Here is a 20,791-nt window from a genome sequence, read left to right as displayed (position 1 = left end):
TAATCTTTTTTAGAGATCTATTTCATTATCTTTTTCAGAGATCTGTGGGAAAAAAGAGCACTTGAGAGAGATTATAGGGTTTCTTAGGTTCCCATCCCATACATCGCATGGGATTATAAACTAGTATAGTTTACATCTCAGAGTCAAGATGATAATACCCAACACGCTTGAAACAAACCTTCGACTAAAAATACATTTACATTGCTGACTCGTGAGAATGTTGTCCTTAAAGGAGACACAGCAGCTTTAATAGAACCTGTACTTCTATCTGAAACTTCAGCCTGAGACCACAGATTTTAACCTCAAAATAGCACAGTTACTACTAACACTACACTGCAATTTTTCCATATAAATGGAGATGTAGGAATACCTGGATTATTTTGATAGATCGCTGTGCCATGACAATAGTACACAGGTAAACATGATGACATCCAGCAGGCAAAAATTTCATTTTATGAACACAAATTTTGTGCGTCTTTAAAAATTGGATGAATTCATTAACCTTATCAAATAATGTCATCAGGCTTATACCTTTATATTACAAGAGGTATAAATAAGGACACAGCACATTATGTCATGAGAAAGCTCTAAAATACCCTACTGCAAAAATTACATTCGTGTATAATTAATGTTACACTGATCAAGAATGGAACTTGCTTGAGGTGAGAAAGTGACCTCTGCATCAATCCGTGACCCGCAAGGGGCTTTAATGGTTCATAAAGATACTATAACTCTATCATTTCCAAGTAAATGTGCGTGCCCTTTATCTTGTACTTCCAGAACCAGCTCCCATTATCCATGAGGTCCTCTCTTATGTGCTCTAACTTAACAATATTACCTGAATTCAAAGTAAAATCGCAGGCTAAATGATCAGCAATTAATAGAGAGACTTAAGAAAAAAAAACAATATATGCAAAATATTAGGCAAGAAGTTTAACATTTCAAGAAAATCCGTTATGGTTACACCATAATAGCAATGTTCTCCATTGAATTATCTCTCCTAATTATTTACAGATGGTATACTATTCAACAATTCAAAAGTTTTTGATTCATTCATGAATTATTTATTCAAGGAAATTTTTTAATTATCAGCAATTCATGTTTAAAAAGAACTATGACTCAAAACACTTGTTAGCATGATGGTACGGGCAGCCTTCTGTACTGTGACAGGGCTATATTTGTTAAGCAGATGAAGCGAAGCACCGTACCGACAAAGTGCAATTAAATCACATACCTGTAGTATCTGAGCTAATGCACATTCTGTAACCACTCGGAACCTCAAATACATGGCTACCCTGGATAGAGGAAGAACGTAAGTATTCTAATTTAAGACAATAATCCAAATGGATTCTGCTGATGTTCTGCTTGTTGCACCTGCAAGACTACATCTGTTGCCTCAAATTCTGCATTTCCATGCAAAATAATCTTCAGACACTCCAATCTCTGGACATCATGCTTCCAATAGACATTGTTTGAAGATGTCCAGTCAATTCCTTTATTCTGGACCTTAACATTCTGCAGTTTGCATCTCCCGCATCTTCGACAAGTAAATTTGATATATCAATATAAAATGTTCAGGTTGAAGTACTTAACAGTGTTAAATTGAACTGTGATGGTATAATACCTGTTTCCATATTGCAGTGTTGGTTCTCCATTTTGACTCATCCTAATTGAGCCCATAATGTTCTCAGCAACAATAATAAGGCTTCCTTCAAGCTGAGGTTCGAAAAGGAAATTTCATTTCGGGATGCACAAACAGTAACTAGACCAAATGATACATGGTGATGACTACCTGAACGTCTCTCCACAAAAATTCTGCTACCTCTATTTGTAATTCAGAACCTTTAGAAATCGAGCCACCAAAGAACTGTGAATATTGAAAAACCAAGATAATAGTTATAATATCAAGGTATGAAGACTTGTTTTCTAAAGTAAGAGAAAACATATCTTTTAAACCTTTTAATGTTCATTGACCACAAAATCAAGGAATTCATGACAATAAACTGACAATTTGATTACCACTACCGCTCATGGCTAAGAAACAAAAGCATACGCCTATCAAACCTATTCAACATGCTTCAGATCCTAACAAATTCTAGCGAAAGAATTGAATGCAACTTGCATAGTAATCAGAATGGCCTATTCCCAATTACTGCAACGCAGAGAGTCGAGGTTTGTAGCAACATTAGCGAAAATCAAAGCATTAGTTTAAGCCTTACAAATCAGTTTATATCTGAGAATAAAACTCCAGAAGTTCCAGAACTGATATCATCTGTTGTGTATTTCTATCTTGAATTCTATAAAGCATTTCCTCCATTCAAGCTTACTAATAGATATGACCATCTCCAAAATGCTTATATAGTGAGGACCATAAGCATAATCTAAAAGGCAAACATAATGGACAGGCATGTCAAATGAAATGTTACACAAACTCTAAGCATGAGATGAAAAGAATGTAGAGAAAACTATTCAATCAAACTCTAAAAAATAGAATTTTATGGAGAAGCGACAGAAAAAGATAAGGAGAACTTCAGTGTCTATAATCATTGCAGGGTAAGTATCAATGCATATGGAAACAGGGCTCCAGCCTAGACATTGCACCCTTCTGATGAGGGAGGTCTCATGTTGAACTTTTGGAAGATGACTCCCAAGTACTTGACATAGATTGCAGTTACATTATTTCTATGAAATGATCTGCGCTTCCACCATGACTCAAAAAGAAAGAAAGAAAGGAAGAAAGAATAACTAAATATGGGGCTATACTGACTGATACTTAGTTTTTCACCATATTAGGATGGGCATAATTCTGATATTTCTGGGTTTGGGGTTCACATTTTTAAACTGCGTTAAAGCATACCAACCAGTAAGATACAAAGGAAAACAGAAGTTTTTTGGGATCAATTTAAGCACTATGAATTACTGTATTTTGACACCTTGAAGACATTTCCCTTCACCTCCAATCACCATCCAACATCTTTCTAGACCATAGCAGTTCTAATAGGCACAACTCAACCTCCATAATACCATTATCTATGCTTGTTTTCCTTTTTCAGAACCCAACATTCTATATCATATGGTAAACTCTGGTAGTTTACTCGTTCACATTAAAACAGGAACTACTACCATATAAAGGGCATACATGGAGAAAAGTTCACCAAAAAAAAAAAGAAAATCTTATAGATATAAAATTAACAAATGAACATTGAGCATACCTTTTGTCTAGTAATCTCCCAAAGTGGACCTAAACCAGGATGAAGAAATATGAGAAATGGGGGCTCTGAATGCAAGTATTTGTTGTTGTCTTCAACCTAACAAGTTTGAGAAGACATTAAAATGTTAAAAACATCAAAAGAAAACTCAATAAAACTATAATAGATATTTGCACGAACAAATGAGAAATGAGGCGGCATTTTGAGTGTCAAGAAGCTCATGTGAACTCAACTCATTCAGGATATGTCATGAAAATTATGCCCATGCAACAAAATGCCTAGAGACTGATTTATCTCAAGAATATAACACAAGATTGGTGCCCTGATAAATACTTGACAAAAAAAATTGGGTATATAATTGAGAAGGGAACAGGTATTAATTTCAGAGACAGATTTGTCCTTAAAAACAAAATATAATGAACTCATTATGAAGAGGGAGGAATGCACAACAGACGATGTTCTTTAATGGATAACAATATAATAAATACCAGAAAAGGAGTATCTACTACATTACAAAGTTATAAAGAAGGATAACTATAGGAAACTAAAGTAGTTTGGTTTTAAAAAATAACAAACTTACAGGATATACCTTAGGAATTTTTATATGGCAATATGACAGAAGATCATAGGCGTTCCGCATGACATCCAAAAGTGAACCATCCGGCGTCTGGATATCAAAACAAGAAAGAAAATTTTAACTACAAAAATAACAATAAAAATAGTATTTTAACAAACTAAAATAAAAATTCAGACATAACCAAAAATAGGAGTACCACTATTGTTTTACAAAGGGGTAATTGACATCTGCCCCCCAGATTGACTCACTAAAAATTTATTCCCACCCCTTGATTTCAATTGCCATTTTGTGTTTAGTCCCTGGACTTATGACATGCAGTACTGCATATGAAGCAAATATAACCATGTAGAGAAACAGGAGTAACTGTGTGCAAAACACTAGCCTGTGTACAGGGAGTCAACATACTGTGCAAGCCCTAAACAAAGAATGGCAATCAAAAAAAGACAGGTGCTGGAAGAATAAATTATGCCTTTTATGCGCAGGCGAAGCTAGCATTGGCAATTGGATCAGGTTGGATGGGAAATGGATTGGGCCAAAAATTTGTCAACCCGAACCTAACCTTCGTATTAAACAAGTCCAAATCCAGAATGGAACCCGACTTTGTTATTAAACAAGTAAACCGACCTGATCCGCATAATGGGTTAAGTGGGCTTTAAATGGGTTAAATGGGATTAAATGGGTTAAAAAGTTATGTGGATTAGGTTAAACGAGTTTGAAATGGGTTAAATAGGTTTTAAACAGATTAAACAAATCTTAAAATTATTTTAACAAGAATAGTCATGGCCCAACCTAATTTTTAAATGGGGCAAAACAGGTTAAATGGGTCAAAGACCAAAATCTAAACCTGACCCGTTCAATAAATAGGTTTAGGCAGGTGGACTCATTTATGACCAGAACACATTCATGCCAAACCCAAAGCCTGCCTAAAGTGGATCAGTTGCAGTTGGGTTAATGGGTTTGGTCATAAATTGCCATCCCTAGGTGAAACCATAGAAGTTAAAAGCTACCGCTGCAACATTGCTTAAAGTGTCCTTTAAGCTTGCTTATTGCTTTTGTGCACATTAATCAATGTCAGACAGAAGACAGCTTGGAAACATATTAACATTATACAAGACCAGAAAGCACAAATATAAGAGGCCACTAGTAGACATGGAGTATCTGTCAATCAAATCCATTCACCATATGCATGCGGGTCTTCTTTCAATCCAAAAAATGCTTAGTTATCCAAACTATCATGTGCCCTGTAAGCCCTTGGGTTCTGTTACCCATTACAGTTGATAACTAAAGTATGATGCTAGAAATAGGCACGAATGAACTACCAAAGGAATGACAATGACAAAAAGAATTCTTTTTTAGAAATAAAATCATGCCTTTCTAATTGTCAAATAACGTTATGCCAGCAATAGAAATAAAACTATATCATATACCATATCTACAAAAAGCTGTTGCAACTTGAAACCAAACTCATGTCATATGCAATTGCTAGCATATGAAATGACTGCTCGACTTACAAGAATATTCTGCATCTTCAATAACAATCTGCTACAATTTAAAGGAGTTTAGGACATTTAGATAATGACCATTTGGGTGCTAAGAGTATATAGGCCCTGCAAGGAAAGGCTCGCCATTGGTATGAACTTCTGAAATGAAGTTTAGAATACACAGTCCTGACAAGAGCAGGGCCTCAGTGATTTTTATGAAAAAGTACGAAAAATGGAGGAGAGACCCATGAAACCAGAATAAAGTTGTGAAGAAGAATTTGAAAAAGACTTCCACCTATAAAGAAGATGGCTCCTCATAGCAGACAAAAATGGCAAAACAGAATTCACAAATTTGGCCAGAATATGTCAAACGAGCACCACTTAGAAGGGATAAGGCTTACTCAAGTCATCTGTGTATACATATATATGTATATATAAATGGTATCTTGATAAGCCACTACAAGTCTTAATCACATAAACCTTGGAGAAAAGAGTTCATGAGCAAACAGAAATTCATCATTCATATTTTTGAAATGCTTTCATGCATGGTCTAGTGAAAGAGTCCACAGGCCTGGTGCAATGATTTCTCTGTCTGTTTCCTTTTCCTTTTAGCTGATGAAGTGACCCGTTTTCTTTCATTGTATACAATGAACGTGTCCAGTTCATCTGTAAACATAAGGCAAAAGGAAACTTGTAAAAAAAAAAAAACAGCACAAAATTTCAGGAGTCTTATTAAGGTACCACAAGCATAATAGCTTCATACTTTCTATGCCTTCCCTGCATCTAGAGTTATATGTGTTCAAAAAGTTATCTGCAATGCTTTGCATTGTACATTCTAGCCTGCCACCATAAGCACTGCCATGTGGAAAAGAAAGGCTTGTCAATGCAATATAACTGAAGTCATTAGAAAACACTAACGAGCAATAACTGTATTTGCATAAATAAGAAAGCTCTAGCATGGGAATGCAATCATTGCAAACATGTACATGTGAATGCTAAACTTCTGTATAATATATAATTACAATTTTTTTTTCCAAAGGTAGTCTCCAATGTCCAGCAAGTAAGACTAAAAAACCAACCTAAAGCTGCTTTATAGTATGAATTGTATTGGATGCCCCCACGAAAATCCTAAATTATGCCAGAACCTAATGAATTGACAAGCTAATTTTCAGTCATATATGACCAGAGTTTCAAATAAAGGCCCAATGAAGGAAAACAGAAAATATAGTATGTCAAGTAAAACCAAAGTTTCACTAATAGTTATTATCATATTTAAGGTATATATACAGAAAAATACATGTAGAAATGCAAAGACGTATAGATCTGTCTCTCCAGAAATTTATGAAGACAAGAAAGGAGAAACCATTTAACTGACCTATCACAGCTCTATGTAGATGTATAGGCATGATCTAGACCCTTTAGATTTAACATGCATGTAATTATTATGACAAACACATCTCACCATAAGTCTTCTTAGATGTGGACTTCTTTTCTTCTTCAACTAAAAGTAATAAAAAATACACATACATAATATCAACTTCATATTGCAAGGTTATAAAGACAAACATTAAAAAAAAATAAAGATCAGGGTTTGATAGATAAGAGTCATATTGACATGCAAGTCTTTGTGGTAGGGTGCAGTTAAATTTATTACTGGTACCTGTCATCTGTCAATATGCAATTGATCAATGTGATGTTGCTCATTAATTGTCTGAAACGTACGGATACATGATTTTACAAGATAAAACAGTCTTCATCACACTACTGAGACCGCAGCATGTATGCACCAATTACACACCAATACTTTGAAACCAAGATCATTGTTTCTTAATTGTCAATACATCGTAAAAAAGATTTGCTAGGAACTTCACCTGTATGGATGAAAGCTCAACAGCCATGGATGGTTGATGGTGAGAAATTGTTTGATTTCTAGAATATATACATTTTCCAAGATCCATTTTTTGTTTTTTTCACTTCACAAATACTGAAAGAAGCTTGTAAAGTAGATGAATATGTTATCAGAAGCAGATATTACAAATATATGAGTTCTTCCAAATAAGCATTGTATGTTCTTATTTTGTACCATGGTTTCCAATGCCAGACGGTGGTGGCAGGCAAATACAACAACAGGCCAGTACAAGCACCAACAATGCATGGGAACAGCAAATATGAGATCATTGTTTCAACTTTTTTAGTTAAAATAAGAGTTTTGAAGTATCTTGTTTTCTTTTTTCTTTTTTCCTTTTCCCTGTTTTTTTGGGTTGTGGGTGGATGGCATGGCACAGCACATTTGCATCAGCTCAATGCCATACAGCACTGCATGGTACACTATGGCGCCTCAGGCCAACAACACTTAAATAGTTAAACCCCTGTTCCATACATGTTTTGACTTGGAAAAATTGAAGTGTGATGTACATATCTGTTTAACAGGAATGCCTAATCTAGTCAACTATTTAATCATGAATCTGAGAAACTATTTGCCAGATCTGGATAAAAATGTCAGGTAAAAACTGCCTCAAATCATTCTTTCAAGCATGGAGGGTGATGGAAGAAATTTATGTTTTATAATAATAAATATACAACTCATTAACAAAGATGATTAGCAGCTGCAAATACAGGAATGACCAAGAGCATAGCTGTGAAATAGAATTAAAAATGACAAAAGGCAGATATCAGTTTCTGGATAAACGTGTACCTACGCTGAATTCCAAGATGATCAACATAAGAAATAGGCTTTTTTAAGTTTAACACCATGCCTGGTAAGCAACTTGCATCTTGACTAGATCCAACTTTCTCAGCAGCACATAAATCAACATAAAGAATGTTTGTATTTGCAGGAAACTCTGCCTGCAAACTTAGATGCAAAACAGAAGCAAATTCAAAAACAAAGAAAAAAGAAGAGAAAAAAAAAGGTATATGACATCTGCAGTGAAAATCAAATTACTTCATTATAAAGGTAGATATGACAAAACCACAGAAAATGACAAAAAGGAACTAGAACAATAACTACATGAGTATGAAAATAATTAGCTAAATGCATAATATTGAAAATGATGGTTCATCTATAAGTCAAGGTTGGATATCTATGAGGACAGACCTTGGTTGCCAGAATCAGGAACAGGTGTGGATGCAGGAAGCAAGTAATTTAAAGGGCACTTGAAGTAAGGAAGCACTTAGGAAGCGGGTGCAAGTTTGAGTTCCAGAGCATGTGTATATCCTAGGCATAGGTTTCCTGCTAACAAGGGACAAAGCAAGAGTACAGCATCGAAGAAGTTCCCAGATAATTGAAGATATTGAACACCCAAGCAAGCCGATAACCAAGATATTATCATCAATTACATCACCATCAACAACTGCTAGAGCCAAAGACTGTTTCGATAATACCGGTTTCATAGCAGAGGTTCTGCATAAACTCCTGAATTTCACCTTTCAGTTTCATCTTTTCAATCACCAGAAGGTTACTTATAAAGTATTCATCCCCTGGTAATAAATTTTTATGTGTAAAAACGGGCATCAAAAATAAGTGCTCCATTTGCAGGCATGGCACATGAATGTGATGTAAATAAATCCCAATGCAATCATAAGTATGATTTGAGATTTCAAGCATGAGTCAGAGATCAAGAGGATCTGATGCAGTAGCCCAGTAAAATTACCTGGAACAAGTGCCTAGGTCCCTATATGGAATCTTGGAGTTCAAGATCCCTATACTCTAACAAACAAAATATTATTTCAATTTAAAAAATAACCAGTGTTCAACTATAAACATACTAAAAAATTTCAGATAACAGCGCATGTAGTTCTTTGATACAAAAAGAAAAGGCATGAAAAAACTTGCCATATATAATGCACATGAAAAATTGGCCCATGTACAATTCAAATGCCACCCAGTTGAACTTTGAGCCCAAGATTTTATTACTTTTGTAACCAATCTATAACTCCAAAATATTACACATAAAACATACTATCTTGACACTTATAGCAATGCTTTCTACAACATCAAGAAATCATTTTGGGCAGACAACTGGACAAAAAGCAATTACCAGTTGCCTAAGCATCTAAAGATGGAGTAGACAACTATCAAAGCAAACTTGGGGGGGAAGCACCTAGGTAGTGTTGGGTTCCGGTGGCGCAACGGAAGGACTAGGTGTTTAAAATTTTCATTCAAAACACCCGATGCACCGGAAACCCTAATGCCCAGAAACCTTTGACTATATCAATCAAAGTACAATAAATGTAAATTTGGATCAAAAGAATGCCTGTAGCGTTAATCCAATTTCCACGAGGCGTCCAAGTGTCCGCCCTCCAACAGTGATCCATACGAAAATTGAACCAAAAATAGCACTCTTTCTCCTTGCTTCAAGAATTCCAGCCCCTAGAACTCGACTAGCTCTGTACCGGTTAAGTTTCTCCAAGAACCTAACTCCATCCTCTCAGAACCTCCTCTGGATTTCTAATTCTCCTTCTTTAGGACCCTCACAACCCTTATTAGGACCAGATAAGGCTTTGTCTTAAATCCCAAAACCTTGTTCTAAAACTAAGATAGGTTGTAAGAAAAAAAGGAGAGCAACGGAGAAAAAATTGAAAACTCGATCTGAATGCCTCGGACATCCAGCGCCCCGACCAGTTTATAGCCATCAGAGGGACGCCAAAAGGGAGGGACATGCCCCATAAAAAAGTCTTATCTGATCTGATTATCAGAGATAAGAGTTTCTTCAAGCAGAAGGACTCTTATCCATAATACGTCGATCAGCACCCTCTTCTGCGTGCGCGATCAGAGAAGGGATGTTTTCGCATCCCTTCTCAAATCAGAAAAATTCACAAAAATCCACGTGGATAGGGGATTCAATCCTGATCTCAGATCACCTGATAAGGAGATCAAAAAATCCACGAAAAGAAGTGATCCTCACACCTCTTCACACGAGTGCTGATCACCGCGCGCATGCGCATGCAAGGAAGCTTCCAACGTCCATTTGGCCATCTGATAAGTCTGAAAAAATTACAGAAAAATTATCAAAAATAGCTTATCAAATGTAGAACATTATCACAAAAAATTGTTCCAATTTGAAAATATTTGATCAAGAGAAGGACTCTCCAAAACGCGGAGAGACGCGACGCTTCTGCACGCGTGCGAGAGACACTTCTCATTTTTAATTTTTCTCCACCCCAAAAATTTCAAAAAAAAAATCCATCTCATGCTTTGAGATGTGCACCAGAGGATGGAGGGTGATGTAGGCTGCCACACGTGTCTTAATCCCATACCAGAAGGACTCTTTTCTTCTGCTCATGCCAACATGCACGTGCAAAACTTGTTTTGCACCAAGAGTCCACCACAACTTGGACTCTTCATAAATGGCGTTAATTTGGGATTTGATGCCCTCATTTGGGCTACTTCCAGGTGGCACGATCTGATCCGAATGCCCACCAAATTGGGCTAGCTAATTAGCAAGGGATGAGACCAAATTGATCTCCAAAGGAGCTAGAGTTTTTACACGTGCTAGCATGCTTACCGAAACCCTGATTGAATCCAAACTTCCAATCAACCTTTTTCAAAAAGATCCTTGGCCAATTTTTATGTGTGACCCATTGGGTTCCATATCTAGCCAGCAGTAGGTCCGGATGCAAATTGATCTAATTTGATTAGATTCTAATCTAATCGATTAAGGTCCAATCGAGCTCATCCAAGCTCAACAATTAGAATTCTTTCTAATTGACGATCGAATTAAACTTTTTAATTCGATCAAAAACCTACAAGTCAAGATTGACGTCTAGCAACATATCATGACTACCTAAAAGATGTAGAATTTGGTGAAAATATCGAATATATTCTTCCTTGGCAAGTTACCATGCAATTCAATCCTTCAATCATTCTTGTATCCGAAATATATTTATGAGTATGGAACTATGTCAAACTCAAATACATATTCATATCGATTTTCAATTAACCAATGATGACTCCGATCAAGAAGCATGAGAAACTCTTTCTAATCTCCTTCCTGCTTTTGGCCAAAAGACTTTTTCGAGTCATTTAGAATTGAGAATACATGGGATGCGATCTCCTCTTACTAAGAGTGATCGATTCCATGTTGACCTACTCACAACCTCCATACATACTCCACCATATCCAAAACACCCCGCACATCTCTTAATGTCATGCCTGGATATGAACTAAAATATGGGTTCTTGTGCACAAGATTCCATGATGGTCTCAAGTCTAAGGATCATATACACAACTTCCAATTAGAGAACCATCTTTGACATGCAAGTAAGGCTTCCATAAGATATTCTCTTTCATCGAGTCAATTCAGTGGATTCATTTTCCAAATGAGCACCCACATTCTTATATTCTTATCCAATACACAAGTGGCTAGTGAGATCTGCCACTCTCTCCATCGAGCATACATAGGATATGCCAGTCTATCCGGAACATTGATTCCTGACTCAATGCTCCTACAATCAGAAATGTTTAAGATTAGGATTTTAGGATTTTAGGTCTCACTAGCATGACCCATTCATGTCTCTTAAAATCATTATCCTAATTTTTGGGATTTATTATTATCTTAAACATAATAAGATGCAGCTAAAATGATGAATCAATACCTCATTTTATTATCAAATAATAAATATCATTACATAAGTTGAAAAATTACAAAAAAAAGTCCCATCGCAACACACTTGCGATTGGCTTATAGGACACTCTTCTTTCAGGTAGCATATACCATTTCAAGTACCTGGGTGAGCAACTGAGGTGGCCAGGCAGCTATCTATAACAGCACATACATAAACTAAGGGACTGTTTAGTATTGCTTCTATTTTCTGTTTTTATTTTCAAAATTTCAGGAAGACATTGAACCAAACTAATCAAAATGTATGATGAAATCATTTTGTTTTTTTAACTTGTTTGCAAAACCTTTAGAGCTTTTAGCAGAAAAGATTATTGCTTTCATAAAATGAAATTAAAAGCAGGGAATGCTGTGCAAACGCTAACTCTACTATCAATCTCCAAGTCGTTTTTCACTTATGTGTCAAGGAACAAGAAAACAAAACATCAATAATACCAAATAGGCCCTAAACTAATTGCATCCCATAACAAAGATGACAAATATCCTTTCAGAAGAACACAACCTAAGGAAAAACCCATTTGGCATAAGGGCAGGAAATTTGTATGGGGTGGTAATTTTAGTAGTATGATTCAGAGGATCTTCCTTATCAAAGAAAACTTAAAATGATAAAATATTATGAAGAATAAATATGAGATTTACTATTAAGAGGCTGTTTGTTCGCCTGCAATTCAATTACGTGCAAGTCAAATATAGATTGTAGTTGACACTAAAATTGCAAAGACTGCTTCTATTTGGTTGTTTGTAATTGGAGACCACAAATTCAGTTGCAGCTATTTGGTTGTATGATATTGAAAAAAATATGGTAACCCTATAAATGACCTAGTAAGGTTACCCCTTTGAAAATGGTAGACTGTTAACTTTTGCTATTACATTATAATAATTATTAAATAAGTATATTATGATCATAATAACAACATTATAACAATAATTATGCTTTTCTATTATAACACAATAATTATCATATTAATTGTACAATTTTAAAAGAAAACAACATTATTGTTAAATTATTATTGGATTATTATAGCAATAATTACTATAGCAGTTACATCACTTTAAAATAATTTGACATTACATAAATTAGATATATCATTATAAACATAATATATTAATAATATATTACTAAAATAACAATTAATATTTATTATATAATTTTCATTATTATTATTATGTTACATATAAACTATAAAAGGAATCACTATCATATAATAATAACAATAATTTAAGAAGAATATAATGGTCGAAATAATAGTAACATCATTAAGATTAACAATAATTATTATCATAATATAATATTATAAAATTTATTTGATACTCTGATAAATATATATTATTTTAATAATAAATTTTTATCTTATAAAATATTTATTAGAACAATTGATATATATTTAATATGTGAAAATTATATGATATTAAATTTTAATGGTTGGAGAGTGGTGAGGGGACTCCTTTGAGAGCTGCTTCAAATTGCAATAAATCTTGTAATCGAATCTGCAATCAAATTTGCCTGCAGTTCCAATTGTAAAATTTAGACTCCTTTTTGTAGTTCAAGTGCAGCGTGTAATTGCAATTGCAAACATCCAAACAATTGTTTTAAATCCTTGCAGTTTAATTGCAGCATTCACAACTCTAAGATGCCCAGTTACAAACAAACACAAAAGGGCACCCCGATACATGAGGCTCCCGCTACTGCAGGATTTGGAGAAGGTCAGATGTACACAAACTTAGCCCCACGTGTAAAGAGGCTGTTTCTGTATGTTGAACCTATGACACCCAAGTTATAATGGAGCAACCTTATCATTACACCAAGGCTTGCCCTTAGGTTATAGGCAAACAAACAACCCCTAGATAACAATAGTTTGAGAAATCAAAACCAATGATCGCAAGGAATAAGATATTTCATCCCAAGGTAGAACATAATGGATTCTTTTGCCACTATGACATGACTTTAGAACCTTAAGTAACAGATAGCATGCATACCTGCGAAGAGAAATAGGCATATCCCTAATGCCATATTTCTCAAATTCAGTGTATTCAATACATGTAATACCATAAGCCCGTTGCCCATCCAGGTTTTGCTTCTCAAGAAGCACATTTATTCCTTCTGTAGCTCCTAAATTTCTCTGACAGGATGCAAAACCTAATTTCTGCAACACTTGAAACATCAGGCAAGAAGTGCATTTATGATGGTTCTCATTTATAGCAAGCAGAACATAAAATCTACACAAGACAATGCAAGTAGCAAAATCATAAGTTTCAGAGATAAAATAGTAGTTGAGAATTGAGATGCTATTCATCACTTTATTCAGAAAAAAGATCTTAATTATATCGACAGAGTATGAAAATTAATGGTCTATAGTATTATGAAAATGTATCAACCTTGTTGGTGGTAACAAGCAAAAAAGAATCCAGCTTCCAAGCACTCATGTAAGATTCTTAATTTTAAATTTATATAGGTATATATAAGATTTTAAATCCCATGGGACGGGGCTATCTTGGTTTTTTCATGGAACAGGACACACGGCTATCCCGTCCCGTCCCATCCCAACACTTAAGACAGAAAATGTCCCAAGACATCCCGATCAAGATGTCGGGAGCCTGGGACGCCAGTGGAACAGCCTTATTCTGACACATGGGATGGTACCCCATCCCGGTGTCTCGCGAGATGTTCTGTTGGGACCTAAATCCTTGGGTATGTATACAAAGATAGTTTAGAAAGATCAAATGTAGCCAACTAAAACCAACCATAAATTGTACCTTCTTGTGGCGCAAGCCTAGTCCAGCCAATGCCAAAAGAGTTAGATCTGTTGCAGCCACAACATTACTGCAAAATCACCAAAGTAGTTATGGTTATGCTATAAATGTACTGATTATTAATAACAACTATGCCAGGGTGCATCAAAAGAATAACTGTTCTCTTTAGCAAAAGCACAAAGAGAAAACCTGACTTGTCGTACAGTTGCACCTTTTCTTCCATGACTATAGAACCAATTGAATATGCCTTTGTCATTTGCAAGTTTCCAGATTGCACCATGACCTCCAGGTTTGCATACTGGGATGAATGGGCTGCTTGTCAACCACTGACCATTTTCAGCAGCCACAACTGGTACCAAAGGCTTTGGGGGCGGGGTGCACAAAAGTAAGGAATTGTTGAGAAAGATTTAACAGAATAGGCATATCTTGGCTCAAACAATAAATGGACACCAAAAAAGCAATGAATCAAAAGCGTAGTTTTTTTCCAAAAATGAGGAAATTAGAGAGTATAATTAAATTATACCTGCTCAAAAAGTTGAAAATTTTGTCGACCTCTCCCAAACCATTCAAGTCTTTCCAAGAGTGCAGTTATATGCTGATGGTTATTCTTCACCGAGCTTGTCATGATTGCAACAGGGGTTATACATTGCTTCCCATAGATTTTGAAATGGAGGAACTCTCTAGCCTACCATTCAGTATAGAGATTAACTAGCTTTATACTGATGCAATTCAGTTTAAAGGCTGTATATTATGTGCTATGTTCTGAAAAAGAATGTGTAAAATATCATGCAGATTGGTATGAAACAATTAATAAAATAGTGTAATAGATTATTGGTTCACATAAGTAGATTTTAAAACTTTTAATAACATCAAAATTAAAATATGGAACAAGGATTTGGTAAATTCTATAATGTTAACGGTCTACCACATAAATATCAGAAAAATAATGTCATTACTTTTGTTTTCTATATGACGTAAATCATATATATACTAGTACCAACATGACAATTAATGAAAGCAAAGCCTATCAGTTATAAAAAACACCACCTTCCCTCCAATTTTGTATGATACAGAGTTCATGCCAAGTCTTGGATGGTGCATATCTAATACGTGAGATGTACATATCCATTGTCTACAAGAAATAAGATTTAAACAACATTTGAATAGATCAGTAATCCATTCATATCAAACTCCATGATGCACATTGTAGATTTTCCTATGTTAATTAAAAAAACATTTTCGTAAGATGAAAACAATCAGGAGAAAGAAGATGGAGGAAACAGGGTCAGATGTTTTCTGAAAACAGGGCAGTTAAGGACATAGCCACGAGTATAATCAACACTCAAAAATAATTTTGTTTTATGGAAATCATAGTGTACCATGAACACATTAGGATAGAAGCATTTAGATGCATCCTGAAGTTGTAATCCTTCAAATTCAAACCACCAACACATAAGGGCACTTAACCATGCTGCCTCATAACCTGGAAATTCTTGTGAGACATATCATATTAGAAAAAGCACTTTAAATAATATATGTTCAGACAAATTTCTAAACCCTTTTTTAAAAATTAAATCTAGTAGTATATATGCTTTTTTATGAATGAGGATTAACAAAGCCAAACCGAGATAGACTTGTGTTCTGCATGTGCAATGCAGGCATCAAACAAAAGTCGCTTGATGGAGTCGATGAAAAAGAAACCACGTTTACTGCAATTAACAAAAATAAGAAGAAAAAGGATTGAGACCCCCTCAGTAAGAGCATTTTGGGAGAGGGGGAGAGGAAAAGCCACAATAAAATGGATTGGGATGAGAAACCAAGAAATAAAAAAACAAATAAGTTGTGCAGGGACGGAGTCAAAGTTTTGGATGAAGTCAATTCCTGGAGTAGACATTTATAGTCGTGGAGACAGTCTAACCTAACAAAACTTAATATATAATTGGGTAGGTTAGGTTTCTTATTTCACCTCTTATTGCATAGTTCCCTAAACTATTTTGGGTTTATATTTTCTTCATCATTGTTTGCACAATATATGCAACTTTAATTCATATTACTGTATATCTTAATCTTCCTTAAATAGTGTAAGGGCCATGTGTGTGTTTTGTTTTGATGGTATGGTAGAGTCCCCATACTGTCTTACCTAACTAGCACAGCCACCATCAGAAAATACTCTATGTAGGTCCAAAGCCCGATATTCCAGTGAGCACTAAGCAACTAATCAAGCACTTAGAAAATAAGACAATAAAAGAAATATCTTTTCTAAACTTGTCAAAAATAAAATCAGTCTAAGTTCACAAGCTTGAGCGGAAATAATGCAACTGCAACAAAACAGCATATAAATCATTACCATGTACGGTAGTATTTAGAATGCTTAATTTATCACAAAGTGACTAATGTGATGAGATATACAAATTCTAACAAACAAAGGTCTACTACCTGTAGATCTCTTATTAAACCTTCCAACAAACTTCGTCCACAATAAGGAAGCATTGCAGCTGGAAGGCATTCACCTGTGTCAGTGTCAACCAAATCAAGACGATCCCCAGCACCACCAAGAGGATAAATTTCACCTAGTTCTGGCAAACCCTAAAAGAGAAGGAAACTTAATTAATCACCTTAAAGATGCCATTGAGAATTCTTTTTTTATAAAAGCATGATTTCAAAAGTAGAGGAGTTTTATTCAGCGATACAAATTATATCAAGCTAACCTCAATTCCCCACAAAGCAGCTTGAGATGCATATTCTATATTGTCCAAAAGATGAAGCCCAGTGGGAACATGAATCTCCACAACTTCGCTTTTCCATGACTTGCATAAGTGAGATGACCCGTTCAGAGTCTTCCTATCAACTTTTGGGGGTGAAAGAAGCTGTAATGCCATAATCTGATACCTGTGAAAGGAAAGCAGAGCATAAATATTTTCAAAATTCTAACATAAATGTTTTATTTCTCGTTTCCTCAAAATAACAGGGGTAGCAAAGAGATTCCCATCTCCTAGACTAGAAATGTTCCCAGATTTAAATTAATCATGTTTTGATCCATCAAGCTCAAACCAAACACATATATAGGATACAGCATGCATGTTAAGGTATATTAGGAGAAGGAATGAATTATCTAACTACTTAACCCAAACTGTGTAGATGCAGTTTAATTCAATATTACTCTGTTGTAATAAACAAATAACCAACTGGAAATATGTGCATGGATAAAGCTGGCCAGGAATGTCCGATGTTTTAAATAAACTTACACTACCTTTGGCAGTGGGATAGATTTTTTAAGTATAATAAGGGGAATAGGAGAACCATGAAAAACATCTTTCCTAGTCTCAATCAAGCATAAGAGTTGACATTTCACAAACCTGACACTAACAACATTGAAACTTAGAGCATTGTCATGGCTTAAGTTCTGGACCAAACTCCATCAACTGTTCTTGTCCAAGAGCAATCCTTCAAAATTAGAACAATATTTATGCCTTGAACTTCCATCTCAGTATTCTTTCATCTCCATCCTGCCATAGTAATTAATCTAGGCAACTGTCCCCCATGAAAGGCTATTTCTAGCCAAAGTCCACACATGCTCAGGCTATCCTAAAATGGCTTTCCTCAACTCTGCCTCATTTAGGAAAAATCCTACCTTCAATTAATGCACTTCTCTAGTCTTTCTTTCCAAGTCCTACGAAACATGCAGAGCAAAGATAAGAATGCAAAACAAAGAAAAAAAATAGAAAACAGAAAACAAAGAAATATAGCACAACTCAAAAGAAGGTTCTTAAAATGGCTTTGATCAAAGAAAAAGAAAAAAAAGATCTAAAGTAATGAAACTCCGAATTTAGTCCCCATGAAGCTGAATAATTTAAAATACGCTGAGTATCCTAATATACCTCTCCATCCTTTATAACTTGATGGACATTCCACTAAGCAACAATCTTTCTATGGACATTCCCCCTTTATCTCTTTGTCCTTGCATATAGTATACATTGATGGGCACTCTGCCAAATGACAAATTTTCGTTATTATCATCATATATCACTCTATCCGCATTTATAACACAATACGTTAGAATTTTCACTATACAACAATCTTTCAATGGGCAAGTAATCAGGAGGACATAATCAAGACAAAGTTTAGAACATTGGTGAGCACTTTCAATTTTTGGCTTCCAAGGAAATTGCCTGGAAAACTTATTTTTCTAGAAAATCTAATTTTGGGTATATTTATTTCAACAGAAAGCTTACCAATTTTGAAAGATTATTTGCAATAAAAAAGTGCTGTAGTTTTGTTATCTCTCTCTCTCATATCTCCTTTTATCTCCTGCTACTTTCTCCCTTTTCTTCTTTTGGTAAAACCGGAATTTTATTTATACGAATCTAGAGAAAATGCATTCATATGAAATAAAATACGTGAAAAATCAACAGAAATGCCTGACACAGCAGTCCACAAAGTAGTTCCAGTACGATCAGCCACATATGTAGCCATCCAATCTGCAGGCTATTAGCTTCTCTTAAATCATGTGTCACCTCATAAGAAAATAGAGGTGAAGCCATTCTCCAACAGTCATGTAATAATGGACTTTCTCCTTTCAATTACCAAGTCCGTGGCTTCCATCACAATTCCAAGGTAAATAGAACTCTTAAGTACATAAATAAACTAGGGCTTAAATTAGGCCTTTTTTTCATGCTAAAATATCAAATTAATTCCTTTCATTCTCCTTTTAATTTTCATCATCAATGAGGTGGATTTTATATAGAGAAAAAGGGAAAACAAAGCAAGCAGAGCAAGTTATCAAGTAATGAACACTCACCCGATGATCCCTCCAATGCAATCATGGAACTGCTCGACCTCACTCAAAGTCTTCAGAAGCTTCTTCAGCAGCCCGATATCTCCAACCCCATCATCACCAATTCGATCACCATCAACCCACTCACCGTCCAAATTCCCCTTCTCTATAAGACCCGCCAATGCAACGAACGCGCTTTTCAACGCGCTCCTCTCCACTCGATGCCCCCCGCCACCGCCCGAATGCAGCTCCCACCCAAGCACATGCCCCTGGCCGGCCGCAACCAGACACTTGAGCAGGAACACCTCTGCCGGCTCCAGAAAACCCAAAACCTTAGAAATACCTCCCCTCCGAGCGGAAAATATATCCCTAACCCTAGAATCTGCGTCAAGAACGCGAAGCTTCTCGTTCAAGCTCTTCGCCTCCCGGAGGCGGGCCCGGATAGCATCGAGACGGGCGATCTCCTCCCCGAAGTCGAAGTCCGGGGCTGGGGCGTGCTCGACGGGAGCAGTAGAGACTCTAATGATGCGAGAAGGAGAAGAAGGAGAGGAGGAAGAGGAGGAGGCGAAGCAGAGGGAGCTGGAGGAGTTGCGGAAGGCAAGTGATTGGGGACGAAAGGAGAAGAGGAAGGGGAGAGAGGGACAGGAGATGGGAATAGATGAAGAGAGTGAGGCATCGCGGAGAAGAGGAGAGGAGTTCGCCGCCATGGGAGTGTGGGGAAGAAGGTCGGGGAGCGGAGAGAGGGGGGAGGTGGGTTTAAGTTAGGAAGAGACATCAGAGTCGAAGAGGGGAGGGATAAAGCAGGGATAAGAGAGAGATGCTTTTGTTCTGACGGCATATGCTCCGCCTAGTCATCCTCTCCCAAGGCCAATGGAAGTTTTTGGCTCTTCTTTTAAGAAAACGAAACCGATCGCGGCCCCACACAAGTTTCATCCCACCAAGTGCCGGCGTGGCATGGTAGAATACAAAATTTTATCTTAAAAAGCTTCTGTTCTCGTGTATTGACCCAATCATCTCCTGCCACGTTGAACAGGACAGCAAAAGGGGTGTCCTCAGGCGCAGGCCAGGCCGGGACCAAACACGGGTCCATCGCTGCTTCAGGAATGAATGCCATGTGGCAGAGAGATTTACACTATTAGGCCCCACCAATGCCCTTTCTATTTGGCAAAATTAAAGAATATTTATTGATACAAAATATTTTTTTGTAGGTATATCTCTATAAATATGGTTATTGCATATTAAAAAATATTTATTCATATAAAAATATTTTTTTGTACATATATCTCTATAAATATAGTAATTACATATTGGCAATGCTGTGACTTACGTTAAATTTTTAATTATTGACTCCAAATAGAAATTATTACGGCCAGTCCTCT

The 20,791-nt window shown here is 36.0% G+C and overlaps 1 protein-coding gene across 1 annotated transcript; it reads right to left on the bottom strand.

The window, feature by feature from the left end:
- Positions 1 to 465: 465 nt before the first annotated feature.
- Positions 466 to 20,243, bottom strand: LOC105034415 (UTP--glucose-1-phosphate uridylyltransferase 3, chloroplastic). The gene is made up of 17 exons (XM_073244103.1): positions 19,437 to 20,243; positions 17,347 to 17,527; positions 17,075 to 17,224; positions 15,162 to 15,323; positions 14,828 to 15,000; positions 14,642 to 14,708; positions 13,865 to 14,031; positions 7,963 to 8,121; positions 6,031 to 6,122; positions 5,837 to 5,933; positions 3,799 to 3,874; positions 3,213 to 3,308; positions 1,793 to 1,867; positions 1,625 to 1,716; positions 1,375 to 1,537; positions 1,235 to 1,295; positions 466 to 838 (listed from the first exon to the last, which is right to left on the bottom strand). Exons 1-17 carry the CDS (start codon positions 20,117 to 20,119, stop codon positions 726 to 728), a joined length of 2,607 nt encoding a protein of 868 aa, XP_073100204.1. The 5' UTR covers positions 20,120 to 20,243; the 3' UTR covers positions 466 to 725.
- Positions 20,244 to 20,791: the final 548 nt, after the last annotated feature.

Source organism: Elaeis guineensis, chromosome 10, assembly GCF_000442705.2.
Source record: "Elaeis guineensis isolate ETL-2024a chromosome 10, EG11, whole genome shotgun sequence".
NCBI classification, from domain to species: Eukaryota; Viridiplantae; Streptophyta; class Magnoliopsida; order Arecales; family Arecaceae; genus Elaeis; species Elaeis guineensis.
The sequence above is the reverse complement of the archived record's forward strand: the minus strand, read 5'-3'. Positions and strand labels throughout refer to the sequence as shown.